Below are 21,426 nucleotides of genomic sequence, written 5' to 3'. Positions count from 1 at the left end.
TGCAGACAGAATACAAAAATAATGAGGTTATTTGTAATTTGGAGACTTGGGAGGAGATTTATTATGACCTGCGTACTTTGGTTAAAAAAAAAACAAAACAAAACTGATTTACGATGTGCATACTTCTTCATAACTCAGGCGCATTGCTTGCTGTGCGTGCGCCAGAAAATTAAATGACTGGCATAGATTTGCACTACTCTTAGCGCCACCTTCTGGCCTAAATTATAGTAAACGTCCCCCAAGCTACAACCACTTTTCCAAAAGTGCCGTCTGCAAAAGAGAAAGTTAAAGTCTTAAATTATGGTGTAAATATGGTATGCACCGTCATGTTACACTTATTTTTTACTCCACAAAACTGTCATAACCTCATTAATAAAGCTGCCGCTCTGTTGCTTTTCCAAATGTGTTTCACAAATGTTTATTTTTCTGTCGACATAGCCGTATGAGGCAGTCTCTGTTGTAGCAAAATAATTTTATATATTTTAGAAAGCAAACTAATGTAAATTAATCAAGCTTTTATGTGGACTTCCACAACATATGCGTCCAGACATCACTTGGGTCTGTCTGATGAGACCCCAGTAAAAGTGGTTCAGGAATCAAAACTTCCAAAACTTCTCTTAAAGAAGGTGTCCACTACTTGGACAACTTGTTCTCATGCCCCTCTCTTAATGCCTATACTCACCTCCTGTGTGAACGTCCATCTCACGGTGTCGGCACTCACTCTCTCGGCACTCACTCTCTCGGTGCTCCCATTCAGTTGTTGTGCCGCTTGTGCCCAATCAGAGCTGGGGTCGCTGTCCCCGCCTCCTGTCGAATTGAGCAGGAAGAGGAAGTGAGATCAGCTGCAGCCCGGAATTCCTCTTCCTGTTCAATTTGTCCGAAGGCGGGGCCAGTGATGCCAGCTCTGATTGGGCGCCGGCGTCATGTGTCACAACAACCTCACGGGAGCCGCTGGACCGCGAGTGGTCACACCACAGGATCGGGAGGGGAGTATAGACTTTATTATTTTATGAGGGCCAAAGATTTTGATCAAGAAGGCGTTGTCCAAGTAGTGGACAGCCTCTTTAACTTGTCAAGTTTTTTTTGTTTTTTTTTTTGTTAAATTTTAATTTTGGTACAACCTATGCAAGGAATTTGGACATCCGAACGCTGTACATGACATTTTATAATAATTTAAACAGCCCAGACTTTTTTTCGTATGTAAAAAAAAACAAAAAAAAATTGGTTTGAAATGGAGAAATACGAAGTATAAGAAGATAATGCTGGGCAGTGTTTGGCAGCGCAGGGGTTAAGGCCGACACGAGCCCGTGCTGAACACTCGGGTCTGATAGGACTTGTCATCCGTGCCGCGTCCCCGCTCAGAGCCGCAGCTCTCGTCATTTCTATCTATATTGTCAAGCAACAGATATGCGTTTCCGGCGATTTGCAAGTCAAATTGCGGCATTTTTTTTAATGCTGGGATTGAAATTCCATTTTCCCGTCGGAGGCTCAGCATTTTGCGAGATAAAGGCATTCATACTATCCGCCACTAGACATCCAGCTGCACTTCAGAGTCATTTCTCGAGAGCGCCTACAATTTGTGGGATATCATCAGACTTTTGGGGGCAATTTCTTGTTCTGAGCGATTTTTTTCATGCATACCCATGGCAAGAAGATGATTGCGGCGGGGGTGTATTTTTGTATCTCTGGAAATCCACTTTAAGATTACTTGGTTGTGACAACATTACGGATAACATAGTATTTGAAGCCTGAGATAATTTAAAGGTTTAGTCCTCGACAGGCTGTGTTTAGAGGAACCTTCCGTTTTGTGCCCGCGACATTTTAACTAACCTTTTCATGCACGCTTATCGCGCACCGTACTCGGTAATAGTGTTTTGTGTTTAAACAGCTCGTAGTCAGACATGTATCATCCTCCCTGTTTTTTTTTCCCTTCCTGTTTTTATTTTATTTTGTATGTTTCATAATGCCATATGGAGTTTACTATTTTTCTGCACTGAAATTTGCAGATTTCAATCATAATGACATAGAATGGGCACAAGACAGAAATTAAATGCAACTGCGTAGAACCATCCTGCGCCAAAAATGTCTGATCAATGCAATCAGACACTTTTGGCATAGTTCTCATGATTGCTGGGATTCTTATCAGTCTTCATAACTGAAGCCCATGATTACTGGAGATTGAATGGAGCTCTGCAATGTGGGTTCCATGGGTCTGCGGAATGGGATCTCCCTGACACTGGTCTGCACTGGTGCTACATCTACACATCCAGTTGGAGAATAAAAGCGGTGCATGCACTGGACCTTCCATAGAAATAAGGAAACCTGCTCATATTTGTCACCACCTCTTGTTCATTCTCTACTGTTGTAATTGTTGTCTGTGGCTGCCTCAGTAGTTATGCAGGGACTGGAGAACCGAACTTTTTAATAATTGAGGGTCCTGTTCATATGACAAGTGCCTAAGGTGGGAATCCCAAGATGAATTACTGGAAATGAGTGGGTCTTTATCTTGCTACAGGAAGTGGGGGGTGGGTCTTTATCTCTTCGGGTAGTGGGGGTGGCGGATTGTTGGCTCTGCAAGTAGTGAGGAGCACGGGTCGTTGGCTCTCTACTCTTGGTAGTGGGGGAGGGCGGGTCGTTGGCTCTCTATTGGTAGTGGGGGAGGGCGGGTCGTTGGCTCTATTGGTAGTGGGGGAGGGCGGGTCGTTGGCTCTATTGGTAGTGGGGGAGGGCGGATCGTTGGCTCTCTATTGGTAGTGGGGGAGGGCGGGTCGTTGGCTCTCTATTGGTAGTGGGGGAAGGCAGGTCGTTGGCTCTCTATTGGTAGTGGGGGAGGGCGGATCGTTGGCTCTCTATTGGTAGTGGGGGAGGGCGGGTCGTTGGCTCTCTATTGGTAGTGGGGGAAGGCAGGTCGTTGGCTCTCTATTGGTAGTGGGGGAAGGCAGGTCGTTGGCTCTATTGGTAGTGGGGGAGGGCAGGTCGTTGGCTCTCTATTGGTAGTGGGGGAAGGCGGGTCGTTGGCTCTCTATTGGTAGTGGGGGAAGGCAGGTCGTTGGCTCTCTATTGGTAGTGGGGGAGGGCGGGTCGTTGGCTCTCTATTGGTAGTGGGGGAGGGCGGATCGTTGGCTCTCTATTGGTAGTGGGGGAGGGCGGATCGTTGGCTCTCTATTGGTAGTGGGGGAAGGCAGGTCGTTGGCTCTCTATTGGTAGTGGGGGAAGGCGGGTCGTTGGCTCTCTATTGGTAGTGGGGGAAGGCGGGTCGTTGGCTCTCTATTGGTAGTGGGGGAGGGCGGGTCGTTGGCTCTCTATTGGTAGTGGGGGAGGGCGGGTCGTTGGCTCTCTATTGGTAGTGGGGGAGGGCGGATCGTTGGCTCTCTATTGGCAGTGGGGGAAGGCAGGTCGTTGGCTCTCTATTGGTAGTGGGGGAAGGCAGGTGGTTGGCTCTATTGGTAGTGGGGGAGGGCGGGTCGTTGGCTCTATTGGTAGTGGGGGAGGTCGGATTGTTGGCTCTCTTCTTTGTAGGACATGGCAGCTTTTTTTTTTCTCTCTCTACAGGAAGTGTGGGTGAGTCTTTGTTTTACACCTCTACTCTAATGCATACAGGAATAATACAAATGTGGACTTTTAGTCCAGAGCAGGCAAACTACTGGACATTGGTTGGGACATCTCAGTACCTATAGTGCTGGCAGAATGCTGATAAGGATTAATCACCCGCTTCACAAAGAGTGGATGGCAAATTACAGACCATTGAGAATTCATAGTTCATTATCACTATCAGAAATGAAGTTATTTGAAATATGCTTCACTTCATATTTGACTATACTTCAACCATTGTAATAATGTTACATCTGTAGAGGAAGCTATTCTATCTGATTCGATAGTTTGAATGATTTTGAGGGTAAAATATCTGCCTCTTTTTTCAGGATTTGCCGAAGGCTTTGCAATTAAAATCCAAATATGAAGACCTTTTTACTTTTGGCATGTACATGAAGCTACTGCCGATCTGCTGCGAAGAAAATAATGCACAGGAGGCATTAAAGGTGAAAAGAGAGATGTAAGTAGGCCGGAGCTGGAGTGGTGCGCAATTTGCAAATGAAGACGGGACACAGAGATTTCTTCCATTCTCTGCACGCGCCATAGCTTGGAAGAAATAAGCATAAAGAATTAAGATGTTTTCTCAACAAACGCACCGACGATATGGGCATACAGTTATGACTTGCTTAACCATTCTGTCACCTGTATTCCCATTAATAGCTTAAAAACGTCCTGGGAGGGTGACATTCCCTTTAAACAAAGCTCCACTGCGTAGACATCTAAATGATTAAATTCTGACTGCACTCAGCTGCCACTAGAGGGCGCTTTATGCTTACTGTGTAGGTCTGATCTGAGCACTAAAACCGTATTGGGTAAGCTGAGACGGCCGCTGCAGACGGCATTTTATCATTTGTCATAGTTTGGCAGATATGGAGGGAATTTGCCATTATTAATCTCTAAAATGTATATATTAGGCCGAGGTCCATTTTTAAATGTAATTTTTGAAACAATTGTTTTGATATACCAAACGTTTTTATCTTTGACATCCGACTGCCAAGACCATTTGCTGTACAGGATGCTATAGGAGTGCGCCGCTGAGTGCTGTGTCTCTGTGACTGGGACTGGCACTCTGCTTTTCTTAGGAGAGGCACTGTATGAACTTAAAAAACACTATATAAACGAGGGGTCTCAAATCTGCGTAGAAAAAAGTTATTTTGACTGTCTACATTCTTTGCAGGATGAGATGACATTTTTAGTGATCCCATTTATTTTACTGTACACCTTTTTGAACATTTTTGGCGTGTTATTTAATTGTTTGAAATGGCATTAATTGTGTAGTTTATGGTACAGTTTTATAGCTTGGGTAAATACGGATGCATTGATAATTAATGTGCACTTTTTTTTTTTTAATTTGTACATAAAACAGCATTTTTATTGACAAAATATTTTAGCATATTTTTGTGTTTTTTATAATTACATTTTTGCAAATGTCTTTTTTTCCTTTCTCCCCCAATTGGCTCTATGTAATAATATTGTCTTGCAATTAGCACATATTAATTCTGGCTAACATCTTATTGTTGTGTCCCTCCCATCCTGGTCCCCATGTTGCAGTAATGTCACCCACCCATCCAGGTCCCCATGTTGCAGTAATGTCACCCACCCATCCTGGTCCCCATGTTGAAGCAATGTCCTCCCCTCCTCCCCCATACTGGTCCCCATGTTGCTGCAATGTCCCCCACCAGTCATGTTCCCCACAAGTCATGTCTCCCACAATCCTGGTCCCCATGTTGCAGCAATGTCCGTCCCCCCTCTATCCTGGTCCCCATGTTGCAGCAATGTCCGTCCCCCCTCTATCCTGGTCCCCATGTTGCAGCAATGTCCGTCCCCCCTCTATCCTGGTCCCCATGTTGCAGCAATGTCCGTCCCCCCTCTATCCTGGTCCCCATGTTGCAGCAATGTCCGTCCCCCCTCTATCCTGGTCCCCATGTTGCGGCAATGTCCGTCCCCCTTCTATCCTGGTCCCCATGTTGCAGCAATGTCCGTCCCCCCTCTATCCTGGTCCCCATGTTGCAGCAATGTCCGTCCCCCCTCTATCCTGGTCCCCATGTTGCAGCAATGTCCATCCCCCCTTTATCCTGGTCCCCATGTTGCAGCAATGTCCGTCCCCCCTCTATCCTTGTCCCCATGTTGCAGCAATGTCCGTCCCCCCTCTATCCTGGTCCCCATGTTGCAGCAATGTCCGTCCCCCCCCTCTATCCTGGTCCCCATGTTGCTGCAATGTCTGTCCCCCCTCTATCCTGGTCCCCATGTTGCAGCAATGTCTGTCCCCCCCTCTATCCTGGTCCCCATGTTGCAGCAATGTCCATTCCCCCTCTATCCTGGTCCCCATGTTGCAGCAATGTCCGTCCCCCCTCTATCCTGGTCCCCATGTTGCAGCATTGTCTCAATGTTGCTGCAATGTCCGTCCCCCCTCTATTCTGGCCCCCATGTTGAAGCATTGTCTGTCCCCCCTCTATCCTGGTCCCCATGTTGCAGCATTGTCCCCTTGTTGCAGCAATGTCCGTCCCCCCTCTATCCTGGTCCCCATGTTGCAGCAATGTCTGTCCCCCCCTCTATTCTGGCCCCCATGTTGCAGCATTGTCTCAATGTTGCAGCAATGTCCGTCCCCCCTCTATCCTGGTCCCCATGTGGCAGCAATGTCCGTCCCCCCTCTATCCTGGTCCCCCATGTTGCTGCAATGTCTGTCCCCCCCTCTATCCTGGTCCCCATGTTGCAGCAATGTCCATCCCCCCTCTATCCTGGTCCCCATGTTGCAGCAATGTCCGTCCCCCCTCTATCCTGGTCCCCATGTTGCAGCAATGTCCGTCCCCCCTCTATCCTGGTCCCCATGTTGCAGCAATGTCCATCCCCCCTTTATCCTGGTCCCCATGTTGCAGCAATGTCCGTCCCCCCTCTATCCTTGTCCCCATGTTGCAGCAATGTCCGTCCCCCCTCTATCCTGGTCCCCATGTTGCAGCAATGTCCGTCCCCCCCCTCTATCCTGGTCCCCATGTTGCTGTAATGTCTGTCCCCCCTCTATCCTGGTCCCCATGTTGCAGCAATGTCTGTCCCCCCCTCTATCCTGGTCCCCATGTTGCAGCAATGTCCATCCCCCCTCTATCCTGGTCCCCATGTTGCAGCAATGTCCGTCCCCCCTCTATCCTGGTCCCCATGTTGCAGCATTGTCTCAATGTTGCTGCAATGTCCGTCCCCCCTCTATTCTGGCCCCCATGTTGAAGCATTGTCTGTCCCCCCTCTATCCTGGTCCCCATGTTGCAGCATTGTCCCCTTGTTGCAGCAATGTCCGTCCCCCCTCTATCCTGGTCCCCATGTTGCAGCAATGTCTGTCCCCCCCTCTATTCTGGCCCCCATGTTGCAGCATTGTCTCAATGTTGCAGCAATGTCCGTCCCCCCTCTATCCTGGTCCCCATGTGGTAGCAATGTCCGTCCCCCCTCTATCCTGGTCCCCCATGTTGCTGCAATGTCTGTCCCCCCCTCTATCCCGGTCCCCATGTTGCAGCAATGTCCATCCCCCCTCTATCCTGGTCCCCATGTTGCAGCAATGTCCGTCCCCCCTCTATCCTGGTCCTCATGTTGCAGCAATGTCCGTCCCCCCTCTATCCTGGTCCCCATGTTGCTGCAATGTCCGTCCCCCCTCTATCCTGGTCCCCATGTTGCAGCAATGTCCGTCCCCCCTCTATCCTGGTCCCCATGTTGCAGCAATGTCCGTCCCTCCTCTATCCTGGTCCCCATGTTGCAGCAATGTCAGTCCCCCCTCTATCCTGGTCCCCATGTTGCAGCAATGTCCGTCCCCCTTCTATCCTGGTCCCCATGTTGCATCAATGTCCGTCCCCCTCTATCCTGGTCCCCATGTTGCAGCAATGTCCGTCCCCCCTCTATCCTGGTCCCCATGTTGCAGCAATGTCCGTCCCCCCTCTATCCTGGTCCCCATGTTGCAGCAATGTCCGTCCCCCCTCTATCCTGGTCCCCATGTTGCTGCAATGTCTGTCCCCCCTCTATCCTGGTCCCCATGTTGCAGCAATGTCCGTCCCCCCTCTATCCTGGTCCCCATGTTGCAGCAATGTCCGTCCCCCTCTATCCTGGCCCCCATGTTGCAGCATTGTCTCAATGTTGCTGCAATGTCCGTCCCCCCTCTATTCTGGCCCCCATGTTGCAGCATTGTCTGTCCCCCCTTTATCCTGGTCCCCATGTTGCAGCATTGTCCCCTTGTTGCAGCAATGTCCGTCCCCCTCTATCCTGGCCCCCATGTTGCAGCATTGTCTCAATGTTGCAGCAATGTCCGTCCCCCCTCTATCCTGGTCCCCATGTTGCTGCAATGTCCGTCCCCCCTCTATCCTGGTCCCCATGTTGCAGCAATGTCCGTCCCTCCTCTATCCTGGTCCCCATGTTGCAGCAATGTCCGTCCCCCCTCTATCCTGGTCCCCATGTTGCAGCAATGTCCGTCCCCCTTCTATCCTGGTCCCCATGTTGCAGCAATGTCCGTCCCCCTCTATCCTGGTCCCCATGTTGCAGCAATGTCCGTCCCCCCTCTATCCTGGTCCCCATGTTGCAGCAATGTCCGTCCCCCCTCTATCCTGGTCCCCATGTTGCAGCAATGTCCGTCCCCCCTCTATCCTGGTCCCCATGTTGCTGCAATGTCTGTCCCCCCTCTATCCTGGTCCCCATGTTGCAGCAAAGTCCGTCCCCCCTCTATCCTGGTCCCCATGTTGCAGCAATGTCCGTCCCCCTCTATCCTGGCCCCCATGTTGCAGCATTGTCTCAATGTTGCTGCAATGTCCGTCCCCCCTCTATTCTGGCCCCCATGTTGCAGCATTGTCTGTCCCCCCTTTATCCTGGTCCCCATGTTGCAGCATTGTCCCCTTGTTGCAGCAATGTCCGTCCCCCTCTATCCTGGCCCCCATGTTGCAGCATTGTCTCAATGTTGCTGCAATGTCCGTCCCCCCTCTATTCTGGCCCCCATGTTGCAGCATTGTCTGTCCCCCCTTTATCCTGGTCCCCATGTTGCAGCATTGTCCCCTTGTTGCAGCAATGTCCGTCCCCCCTCTATCCTGGTCCCCATGTTGCAGCAATGTCTGTCCCCCCCTCTATTCTGGCCCCCATGTTGCAGCATTGTCTCAATGTTGCAGCAATGTCCGTCCCCCCTCTATCCTGGTCCCCATGTGGCAGCAATGTCCGTCCCCCCTCTATCCTGGTCCCCCATGTTGCTGCAATGTCCGTCCCCCCTCTATCCTGGTCCCCCATGTTGCTGCAATGTCCGTCCCCCCTCTATCCTGGTCCCCATGTTGCAGCAATGTCTGTCCCCTCTCTATTCTGGTCCCCATGTTGCAGCATTGTCTGTCCCCCCTCTATTCTGGTCCCCATGTTGCAGCATTGTCTCAATGTTGCAGCAATGTCCGTCCCCCCTCTATCCTGGTCCCCCATTTTGCTGCAATGTCCGTCCCCCCTCTATCCTGGTCCCCATGTTGCAGCAATGTCTGTCCCCCCTCTATCCTGGTCCCCATGTTGCAGCATTGTCCCCATGTTGCAGCAATGTCCGTCCCCCCTCTATCCTGGTCCCCATGTTGCAGCAATGTCTGTCCCCCTCTCTATTCTGGCCCCCATGTTGCAGCATTGTCTCAATGTTGCAGCAATGTCCGTCCCCCCCTCTATTCTGGCCCCCATGTTGCAGCATTGTCTCAATGTTGCTGCAATGTCCCCCCCCCATATCCTGGTCCCCATGTTGCTGCATTGTCCCCCCCCCCCCCCCCCATCCCGGTCCCCATGTTGCAGCAATGTCCATCCCTCCTCTATCCTGGTCCCCATGTTGCAGTAATGTCTGTGTCCCCCCCCCCCCCCCCCCCCTCTATCCTGGTCCCCATGTTGCTGCAATGTCCCACCAGGGCGATACATTTCAAATCAATGTGTGTCTGAGAATGCACAATAAATTAAAGAGGAACGCTGGCGTCGGCGGACCCTATCATTTTTTTATTTTTTTTTTACTCAAATAGATTTTTATTAAAAATAAACATAGCAGGACACAATCCTTTCAGATTACCTTCAATTTCAAATAAGTCAACCCCAAAAACCAATAACAGCCCCCCCCCCCATTAGATAGCTTTGGATCCCATCTTTACTGGAGCTGCGTGTTTGTGACCCCTGATAAAAATTGTTCATGCTCCGCTCAGCCCCACAAGGAGCAGAACCGATCATAGCTGGAGGGGCGCAGTGCTTCTTCATTTCAGTGGGGATTCTATCATCTCTGAATATCAAAACTTTTGACTTTTTACAGAAATTGCATTTTCTCTTGAACATTAAAGGAGTACTATCAAGTTTGGAAGTTATCCCTTATCCATAATATAAAAGATAATTTCACCATCACTGGGACCCCACCGATCCGGAGTGTGAATGTAGTTGTAGTTGATGACTGCCGCTCTAGTTATTTTTAGTGAGGATGCTGGAGATAGCTGCTCTCAGCGCTAGGATGGTCTTTGCCACTCCTAAATGAATGAATAGAGGGGAGGATCGACCTCCACTCCATTCACACGGGGCTCTTCAGATCCCCTGTTATCTGGATCAGCGGGGGTCGGACCCTCAGAAGTCAGGATGTTGTGCCCTATTCTATGGATGGGAGAAAAACTTCCAATCTTGAGACACTATCCCTTTAATCTTTATATTGGTTGGGGTTAAGGGGCGTTCTGGAAGCCCCTTTACTTCCCACACAGTACAAAGACAGAAAATCCTGTAGTTTGTTTAATATGGAGTACTGATACTTCCAAGTAGCAGTTAAAAGCAACTTCTAAAGCAGCATAAACTGGGCATTAAAAGTAAGGTAATGAACTACTGTAAGTTAAAAAAAAAATTAATCTTTGCAATGTTTGGAGATGCTCTTTACTCCCTACACATTGCTAAGACGGAAAGTCCTGTACTTTGTTTTAATATGGTGTACTGATATTTCCAAGCAGTAGTTCAAAGCCGCTTCTAAAGGAGCATAAACTGGGCATCAAAGGTAAGGTAATGAACTACTGTATATTACAAAAAATCATCTTTGCAATGCCTGTAGGATTGTTAAATATGTTAAAATAAATTGGTTACTCTTTAAGGGGCTTGTGCACCGTTGAAGAGAAACTGACTGCAATTCTTAAGTGATGCCCCTGCCGGATGTTTATCCTTGCACACCTACAGGAGTGGCGAACTGCTTGGGTGTCAATAAATTTTTTTTTTTTTTTATTTTAAAAGTGAACAATACCTTTTAACTTTTAGGTTCTCACTCGGCTTTAATGTGGCTTTTATATTTTGTCTGTATTCATTTTCTCATCATTTTATTTTTTTCCTCCTCTTCTTCCTCCCTGACTCAGAGACCAGAAAGGATTCTTTACGGTTCCAACCACCCAGAAGTACCTCGCCCTCTTAAGAGTTCTCACCGAGAACGGTTTAATAGAAGGTACACCACTTCTTTTTCTGCATTATTTTGTGTGGTAAAAGTATCTTGGCACAAAAAATATATATTTAAAAAAAAAAAAAGTGCCTTACAGTTAATGGTATATCATGCCCCGGAAAGTGCTTGAACATTTTGCATACAAATTTGCATGTGAATTCACCCAGAGCCGCTTGGCCAGTGCAGGCCATTAGTTTTAATGGCTTGGCAGGCTTGTCATTTACATTTGCACAGCTCAGTGCCTTTTGCATTTCTGTAGCGCTTTTTTTTTTTTATTAGCATTGCTGTTTGGATTGAGTTTGAAGATCATGACTTATGGCATAAATTGCGTATGTGCCCAGACTAATGGCTTTGTGTGTGTTTAAGGAGGTCTGATGGCTGAATAGAAACCTAAAACTATAACCTTCTTAGAAAGGGACAGTCATGAAGTGTGCGCGCCCGCACGTGTGTTTGGGGATATGCAAAGGTGTATGTGGATGGATATTGGATGTGCATTGCAAATTTATTCTTATATTATTATTTAATTCTATTTTTTTATTGTTGGTGTTTATTTGTATTTTTAATGTCATTTTTATTTCTTTTTCTTTTCTTTTATTACTTTTTTTTTAATATATATATATATATATATATATATATATATATATATATATATATATATATATATATATATCTTTTTTATATCTTGTTTTATGTTTTTATTTTAGTTGAGATGGGTTTGGGCAGGAGCAATGTGTGAATTAAAATGCGATCTAATTTTTGGGGAATGGTAACACTTGACCACCCGCAATGCCAAGGCATAGTTCTCTACATTACTATTGGCACTTACTCGTTTCTGAATAAATAATTGCCAAAAGCATGATAAACAAAATGAATGTGTGGGCCCAAATAAAGATGGCACACAGGTGGGAATAAGTCAAGACTGACTTTTTGTACTCCAGTCTTGAACCACCTTCCGTAGGAGAAAGATGCATACGTCTCTGCCGCAGCTAATGTTCTTTAATTTTCTTTTATCCGCTGTTATTCCAAGAGCTGTAATAATTTTATTTTTCTATCAACTGTCATGTTTGGGCTCGTCTTTTGCGGCACGAGTAGTTTTGAATGGCACCATATAATAGAAAATGTAGGAAAAAAGAATCCGAGTACAGTGAAATAATAAAAAAAGAAACATAATTCCGCCATTTCTCCTTCGCCTCATTGGGGGACACAGCTCACGGTCTGTGTCCTCCAATGAATGGCTCGGAGAAAAGGATTTTACGGTGAGTACACAAAAATCCCTATTTCTCCTTCGCCTCATTGGGGGACACAGACCGTGAGCTGTATCCCCCAATGAATGGCTCGGAGAAAAGGATTTTTCAGTGAGTACACAAAAATCCCTTTTTTTTTTTTTTTTTTTTTTAATTTTCCATCCTCCATGTGCGGTAAAAATTACCTGGTAAACTTGGTTATTCAGGTCAGACTCAATTTGGTTGCTGGTTGTTTAACTTAGCCAGCGCATGCTCTGTGTGAAGCAGGCTCTGCACCTGAGCCTGCGCGCCTGAGCCTGCGCGCCTGAGCCTGCGCACCTGAGCCTGCGCCATACATGGACTTTGGCGCCTGCTACATGACATCATAACATGGTACGTAGAAGGGGGGTAATTGGAGTGGGACAAGTGTAAAGTGCTCGCTGGCCGTTGATGTAGCGCCCCTTTAATGATGTTGAGTTGCAATACCAAATCTAGCCCCTTAACAAGGCTATAACTGTTGGGTCCATAAGTCGCACCCAGGCCTATATGAGGGGGGCGTCCTTTTTAGAAGTTTTACATTGGCGCCTGCAAATTACGCCGCTGCCCATTTACAGTGGCGCGATTTCTAAAAATAAAGTAGAACCCTTTTTAAAAGTATCCTGTCTGTTCTTTCTTTACTTTTCTTATGTGTTACTTTGCACTTACTAATTCCTTGAGCATTTCCTGCCGGGTATTTGGTCATGGACCAGAACGCTGCCCTTGATTCAGTTGGTGACCATATTAATATTTAGAATTAGGAAGCCAGCGGGGCGTCCGCCGCTTCCCATAATGCCGAGCTTCCCTTTTCATTTACATAAGGTCGATGGCGTTTAAATATGTGAAGATTTGCAGGCGCTTTCCAATTTTCAAAGAGGCATCGCGAAGACGCTCATCACGCATCTCATCAGCGGCTCCGCAATATGGCCCTCGGTACAGACATTACGTGCTTGGCCAGGCTGCCGGAAGGAAATTTAGCTTTAAGCTTTCCTTTATTGTTTAAAATATGTACCAGCGTCGGGAAGATGTGCAGAATCAATGAGCCAATGCACTGAATATAAATAAAGCAGAAGTAACGCGTTCGCCTCTAGCCCCATGCAGGACGGCCACTGGTGAGGAATCCACATTTTCTACGCTTTATTTGCACAGCGTAATTATTTTCTCCACTCTTGCTTTCCCACCGCAACTTGCGAAAAAACAACATTAAAGCTGCTTTAACCCCATACGTGTCATTTTTCTTTATTATTTTTCTTATTGTTAACGTTCTCTGTTTTCTTCTCCAGCTTCTTTTTTTAAAATGAGAACTGACATTCTGTAACCTTGACATCATACCCTCCCTCTGAATTTCTTTTATTTTGGAATATATTTAAGCAATTTTGTGTTTTTGTTTTATTTTATTTTATTTTTTACTGTTTTTGTGTAGTCACTGACTGCATTTCATTTTTTTTTTATTTTAAATTTCGGGTTTATTTTCTTTTTGTAGTCATTTTGAGATTTGAGTGTTCAGAGGCAAAGGGGATTCTGTGATTGGTGCACTTATATTACTTTTTTTGGTTGTGGAAGATATAGACATCTAATAGTGCTTTGTTTGAGCCCATTTTTGGGCTGTCTGTTGTCTTGTTAAATGTTATGACACTCAGGATTTCTACTTCCAGTAAGTGTCACTGGAGGTCAAGTCCTCTTCTTCTGTGAAGACAATTTGCATATTTAATTTCCCAGAGGAGCATTCCACAGCCTAGAAGTCTCCTTACATTGTCATGTCACTCTCCACAAGGAGAACTGTTAACAATTAAAGCGACCCTGTTAATAGTTTTGGCCGATATGAAGTAAGGCCACCACCTTTCAGGACTGATATACATAATTCCATAATACTTTACCCGACCTGTAAGAGAATACAAATAGCTTTTATTATACTCACCTGCGGGGCGGTCCGGTCCGAGGCGTGGCACAGGTCTTGGTCCGACACCTCCCCTCATCTTGTGATGCCGTCCTCCTTCTTGCTCCATGTGGATGGCACATCCCTGCATCATCCTCACAATCTCCTCGGCATTGCGCTTCTACGCCATCGTACTTCTCGGACCTGTTGAGGGCAGAGTCAGGTACTGCAGTGCGCATGACAGGCCTCTCTGACCGTTCCCGGGACCTTTTCTAAAATGTTGCAAATTATATATTGAATTTCCCAGCAGAGCATTGCATGGCCTCTAGGCCTCCTTACTTTGTCATGTCACTAAACGAGGAGAAACGTGATCCCTTAGACTGAAGTTATGGTCACAGCTCCATCTCCTCCCTCTCCCTGTGCATTGACCTCTGCAGAGGTCACAAGGCATGTCCATAACCTTTTTTCCCATAGACAACAATGATCAACTGCGAACTGTCATTTCCTGTGGTCCATTTGACAGCGGTAAAGCGCATCTCTAAATGCTGCAAACAGCAGCTCAGGCACAATGGCTGCCCTCAGGACCAGGTACAGAAAATGAACATCATGAAGGCTCCCGACTAGTGATGAGCGAGTATACTCGTTACTTGGGTTTCCTATAGCACGCTCAGGTGGTCTCCGAGTATTTTGTAGTGCTTGGACATTTAGTTTTCATCGCCTCAGCTGTATGATTTGCGGCTGCTGGACAGCCTGAGTACATGTGGGGGTTGCCTTGTTTGTTAAGGAATCCCCTCATGTATTCAGCCTGTCTAGCAGCCGTAAATCATGCAGATGCGGCGATGAAAACTAAATCTCCGAGCAGTCACAAATACTCGGAGATCACCCGAGCGTGCTCTGGGAAACCCGAGTAACGAGTATACTCACTCATCACTGCTCCCGATGTACACGCTATTGCAACTGTTGTCAGTAGGAGGCTAAAGAGTGTCTGTTTGGCTACCTCGTGACTGATATATGTTGGCATACTGCGCCAAAGAAACTGCTATGTTTCTTCACAAGAAGGGTAACTTCTGCCTGGGACTGGCAGACTCTTTTTGGCGCGATTTGCTCCATCTTTTGGCTTCACCACTTCTTGTCTGACTCCGGCTCTGACTTCTTTGGCCGAGGACAGGCATAAAAGTAAAAAAAAAAGTTGCCCAAAAATGTTTCTGCATTTCAAGGTGTTATACACCAGAGTTATGACGATGATGCCTCAATTAATTGAGCCCATGGTTTTAATACAAGCCAGACGCAGGGAGAAGTGTCCAGTGGGCTGTCCTTCTTGCCGGTGTATATGCGGCTCTGCTTGATTGACGGCTCTCTCCCTGTTTGCATAAAGGGAAGATCTGCGATTGACTTAAATTTTTTTTTGTTGCTTGTAATTATTCCTGCAGTTAAAAAATTTGTAGGCATAAGTATAAGAATGCGTATACCGTATTTTGCAGACCATAAGACGCACTTCAAATTTTGGGGTGGAAAATAGCAAAAAAAATGGGGGCCTGTCTTATTGTCCTAGAAGTGGGGCAATGCTGCAGTTCAGGGATATCCCAGCTGTGCAATTCTGCGGGTCTGGTGTCGCCGGTGAGGCAGAGCAGAGTGCGTTGCATGGAGCAGGGTCCCTTCCTCAGTATGCTGGCGGCAGAAATGTGTCGATGCTGCGGCCCGGTGTCCACGATGAGCAGAGCAGAGTGCATCATTGGTTTCTCGGCAGCAACTTTCCTGAGGCCGCGCATGCGCAGATTGAGATTTCGGGGGGGCCCTTGGGTTCAGGAAAATGGCCTCTGAGATCTCAATTGGCGCACGCGTGGCTATTTTCCTGAAGCCGAGGGCGGCCGAGATCTCAAGCCCATAGCCTCAAAAAAATGGAGCGCGAGAGATGAGCTGAGATCTCAATCTGCGCACACGCCGCCTCCGACGGCCCACGGCTTCAGGAAGATGGCCGCAGGGAAACCAATGATGCTTTCCGCACTGCTAACCGCCGACACCGAGCTTCAGCACCGCCACACTTCTGCCGCCGCCGGTACCCTGAGGAAGGGACATTGCTACACCACTGCTGCAACCCCCCGGTAAGCCTGCGTTCGGACTATAAGATGCACCCCGCATTTTCCTTCCAAATTTTTTTGAGGAAAAGTGCATCTTATAGTCCGAAAAATACGTTAATTTAATGGCCTGGACTCTCCGTGTTCATTTATAGAGGGCATGGCGCTTGTCATCTAGGCTCGGCTGCACAGTGAAGCAACTATAGGGTGTCACTGGTTATTAGGATCACAGATTTCCAAAATCCCACTGTTCTGCGAATGCATGAGAATAGCATAGATATGTAAATACTGCTATTGAGGCCTCTCATCTGGCCATCGTGTCAATACATTGGCTGTGTAATGGAGCATGCCGTGGTGTCCTATTTACTGTAGCTGTGAGGGGAAGCAAGCGCTTGTTCACCCACCCCATGGAAGCTGTCCTCAGTTCTCAGCCATATATACTGTGGCCCCCAATTCATCATTGTTGTTTCTCTATTTTTCTGGAATAATTTGCTCTTTTTGAGTGACTTTGGTATGTGCCTATTACTTTCTTTATTTTTGATCATTTTTTTTTTAAATTTTCCAGACAACTTTGCTTATCCACATGTTTTAGACAGATTAATGAAATAGCATTTTTACTTTTACTAAAATGTTGCCTTTTTATTTTTTAAAGAAAAACGTTCCATTTCTTAAAGTCTTTCCGACTTTTTTTTGCTCTAAAAAGTCATAAAAAAGCTATAAAACAGAAACAGAGAGCATTTTTATCATTTTGAAGAATTTGGCGCAATGAATGTCATCAAATAATACAGGTATAAAAAATAAATGCCTTTATTGGATTTAATTGGGGACTTGTGTGTATGTCTATACAGCGCTGTACTGTACGGTTTCCATGGGTGTCAGCTTGACATCCATTGAGACATTATAGCACCTTAAAATGTCATCCAAGCATGGCAACCGTCTGTCATGGCTTAAAGAAAAGTAAAGTGCGACCTGAGGTGGTAGAAGCGGATTTTTGCAAGACTTAAGCCCCACATACACTTAAGATAACTGACAAACACTGACACACTCGTTTTGTTGGACATATCCTTTAGGCTGTGTTCACATGCAGCGTTTTTTGCAGCTTTTTTTTTTTTTTTTTTACTGCTTTTTATAGTACCAGCAAAAGCAATTTCTCCTTCGCCTCATTGGGGGACACAGACCGTGGTGTATGCTGCTGCCTCTAGGAGGCTGGCACTACGTTAACACAAAAAAGTTTGCTCCTCCTCTACAGTATACACCCTCCTGCTGGCTCCCATAGAACCAGTTCTTGCTTAGTGGCCATAGAAGGCACACGGGTCTGGTCTTCAGACCAAAAACTCTTTATTATGTTACATTTTTACCAATTTATACATTTTTCCAAGTGGAGGGAAGGGACGACTGATCCTTTCAAGGTTCAGATCTCCCCGAACCATCAACAGGCGAGCACGGGGAGTGCTGCCTCTCCGTATCCTCTTGCGACGTGGGATGCCATGCCTGGGCTGAATTTTTTTGGGTGACAGGTCCCTTCTAGGGCACCGATCTCTCCACACCCCTAACGGACGAGCACATGGAGTATCGCCTCCACGTATCCTCTTCTGCAGCCAGGCCTAATGCCGGACAACTGGCTTTGTCCCATCCTAGGGGATTTAACCCCTTGGATGTTCAGTGGCCCCTCCTTTTTTGTCCGAGCAGCCCCCACTGCACCACCACTGTTAAAGTGGATGGTACAAGGAGGCGGACGGTCCCTCTCCACCTCCCTTCTAAAGGGATGGTGGATTGAGGGTTTTCCCCCCTATCCCTGCACCGTCCAAACCAGCAGCAGCACAGGAGGACCTGCAGCAAGCTGCCTTAGGCTTCTTTCACACTTTCGTCGGTACACGGCCATCGCTAAGCGTCGGCGCGACAGACGTTGTGAAAATTCGGCACAACGTGGGCAGCGGATGCAGTTTTTCAACGCATCCACTGCCCATTCTAAAGTACCGGGGAGGAGGGGCGGAGTTCCGGCCGCGCATGCGCGGTAGGAAATGGCGGATACGACGTACGAAAAAACGTTCACTTGAATGTTTTTTTCATGACGACGGTCCACCAAAACACGACGCATCAAGTGCATGAAGGACGAGACATATGGCCATACATCGCAATCCGTCGGCAATACAAGTCTGTGGGAAAAAACGCATCCTGCGGGCACATTTGCAGGATGCTTTTTTTTTTCCCAAAACGACGCAAGTGTGAAAGTAGCCTTACCTGCCACCCGGCAGCTTCTCTGGATATGTGGCGGCGCTGGTTAAGGGGGACCCATTTTGACTCCGGGGGGGCGTATTCAGTCCCTTTTCTGCATCGGCGCCGGATGGCACCTCAAATTTAGTCCCTGGCTTCGGCCCTGCACTAGGCCGCAACCCCGATCTCCGCCCATGCGGTGTGGAGGCTCTGGTGCTGGTGCCTCTCGCACAGCACGAAAAGCCCCTCTCAAATCTCGGGGGCCATCTTTCCCACCCCAGACCGCCTCAGGACACACTAACTGCCATCAGGGCCAGCAGCAAGTGTTCTTAGCGCAGGGGCCACACAATTGGAGAAACGCAGGAGGAGCGGGGACACAGACCTGGGTAAGGGAGCCCTGCATTATACATCCTCCTCCCTGCTGTAACCCCTTTTCTCAGCAGTATCCCTTCTCAGCAGCCCCTATTATTATAGGGCCACATTGAAGGGTACATCATGTCCCAGCCTAAGGCATCTAAAAAGTCTAACAAGACGGGCTATATTTTTTACTTCATGCTCCTCCTGCCAGTCAGTGTTTTCCTAAGGCTCAGAGTTCACCGCTCTGCAGTGCCTGTGACCCCAACTGCGCTCAGGAGCCCTCCGCCGCCACCGAGCCCAGTGTACCTAGTCCCCCTGAGTGGGCTTCGTCACTGTCTCTATCCATGGCTTCGCTGGCCAAAGCGATTGAATCCCTCCGTGATCCTTCGGGGGACCGGAGCGTTTGCAGGACTGATGTAGACGGATCCTCCCCAAGCTGGGAGTAGTCGGTTATCAGGGGCCGAAAGCACTCTAGAAGCAGTCAGGCACCTAGAAAACGTATCCGTAGCATGTCTCCTGAGCAGACACGTGTCTTGCCGCCTGAGAGCTACGCTTCTCGCTCTCCCTCTGCAGAGTTCAGTAGCAAACGCGAATCTGAGTTTGAATCTGATGGTTCCTTAGATCCGGATTTGCCAGATTTTTAGAAAACGGTGGATTTGCTAATTGAGGCTGTCAACCAGGCTTTAAAGGTTGAGGAAGATTCCGGCTCTGCTCCGGATCAAACCGTATCCTTTAAGAGGACTTAACACTCTCATAAGGCATTTGCTATTCATCCTGATTTTAGAGCCATAGATAATAGGCACAGAGAACGCTCAGATAAACGCTTTACAGGACAAAGGCCTCTTGAAGCAAAGTATCCTTTCTCACCTGATCTGAAAAAATATTGGGCTGAATCTCCGGCGGTAGATCCCCCTGTATCCCGCCTAGCCTCCAAAACTCTCATGTACCTGCTGGATGGCTCATCCATCAAAAATCCCACGGACCGTCAGAAAGTTTGGCTTGCTCTGTCTTTGAAGCCTCAGGTTCGGCTCTCTATCCATCCTTTGCCAGAGACCTTAGCTACTTCACTTCGGAGCAGTAACCTTACTCCAGAGGCGGTGCACCTTGCCAACCAAATTTCCTGGGCAGGCGATTACCTGGTACATGCATCCTTGGATGCGGCCAGTTATGCTGCTCAGTCAGCAGCCAATTCCATCACTATCAGAAGGACATTATGGCTTAGAGTGGAAGGCGGACTCTGCATCAAAAAAGTCTCTCACCTCCCTTCCTTATCAAAGCAGTCGCTTATGTGGAGAAAAGCTGGATCAGCTTTTTTCTCGATGCTATGGTAGGAAAGAGTAAATTCCTTCCCCAATAGAGACTTAGGCATCCCTTTCGGAGACGGCAACAAATCCGTTTCCGTTCCTTTCGCTCCACTCCAGATTGGGCCACTACCACTACTTCGTCTGGTTCAGGATGTTCTCCATGAAGGGATGGAGGAGCTCAGGTCTCGTACAGACCAAACCAGCATTTGAAGTCCTGACCCAAACAGTCGAGACCTAAAGGTCCTAGGTTCCAGAGATTTTCCTCACGCTGACTACCAGCGCTATCCGGTCGACACCGACAGGTATGTGGCTGCCTACTTCTCTTTTGTCAGGTCTGGCTCTCCCTCGTCTCCAACAAGTGGGTCAGAGGTCTGGTGTCGTCCGGATACAAGGTCGACTTTGCTACGCGACCCCCTTCATGCTTCTTTCCCTTCGATCCTCCCTCTTCAGAGGCAAGGGCAAAGGCTTTCTCCTGGGCCATAGACGCATTGCGTCACTATGGCGTCATTGTCCCCGTCCGAGAAAGCGAAAGGTTTCAGGGTTTCTATTCGAACCTTTTCGTCGTCCCAAAGAAGGACGGAAAGGTAAGACCCATACTAGAACTCAGACCTAAACAAGTTTGTCAAGGTCTGTCATTTCCGCATGGAATCTCTGCGCTCAGTTATCACTTCCCTGGAAGAGGGAGAATTCTTGGCCTCAATCGACATCCGAGATGCTTCCTTACATATTCCGATTTTTTTTTTTTTCCACCTCACCAGAGATTCCTGCGCTTCGCCGTTCGCGACCGTCACTTTCAATTCATAGGGCCCTTCCCTTCGGCCTCACTATGGCCCCTAGAGTGTTCACAAAGGTCATGGTCGCTGTCATGTTCATTCTGCACTCTCGGGGCATGATCGTTCTGCCCTATCTGGACGACCTGTTGATAAAGGGTCCGTCTTTCCACGACTGCGCGGAGTCCATTTGCATTACTTGCGATACCCTTTCTCACCTGGGCTGGCTGATAAACTTAAGCAAATCCTCTCCTGTCACAGCCCAACAGATTTCCTTACTAGGAATATCCCTGGACTCGCCTCGGGGGTTGGTAATTCTCCCTCCAGACAAGGTCTTAGCCCTTCAACAAGGATCCCGAGTGCTTCGTCAGTCTTCCCCTCATTCCATCCGGTTTGCAGTTAGGGTATTAGAAAGGATGGTGATCGCAATGGAAGCTGTCCCTTTTGCCCAACGGCACCTTCATCCCCTACAACATGCCCTTCTGGCAATTTGGGACAGAAAACCGTTCTCTCTCGACCGCAGGTGCCACTTGTCCCTGCAGGTCAGACAGGCTCTCAAGTGGTGG

At 47.7% G+C, this 21,426-nt stretch overlaps 1 protein-coding gene across 1 annotated transcript in view; it reads left to right on the top strand.

Annotated features, from left to right (window-relative positions):
- The window catches only part of LRPPRC (leucine rich pentatricopeptide repeat containing), a 172,945-nt gene that overhangs the window by 74,728 nt on the left and 76,791 nt on the right, over nt 1-21,426 (top strand). Inside the window, exons 21-22 of the mRNA XM_077282385.1 lie at nt 3,921-4,051; nt 10,926-11,011. Coding sequence (XP_077138500.1) covers nt 3,921-4,051; nt 10,926-11,011 — 217 coding nt within the window. The remainder of the gene's footprint in view (nt 1-3,920; nt 4,052-10,925; nt 11,012-21,426) is intronic.

This window comes from Ranitomeya variabilis, chromosome 2 (assembly GCF_051348905.1).
Source record: "Ranitomeya variabilis isolate aRanVar5 chromosome 2, aRanVar5.hap1, whole genome shotgun sequence".
In the NCBI taxonomy this organism is placed as follows: domain Eukaryota; kingdom Metazoa; phylum Chordata; class Amphibia; order Anura; family Dendrobatidae; genus Ranitomeya; species Ranitomeya variabilis.
The sequence above is the reverse complement of the archived record's forward strand: the minus strand, read 5'-3'. Positions and strand labels throughout refer to the sequence as shown.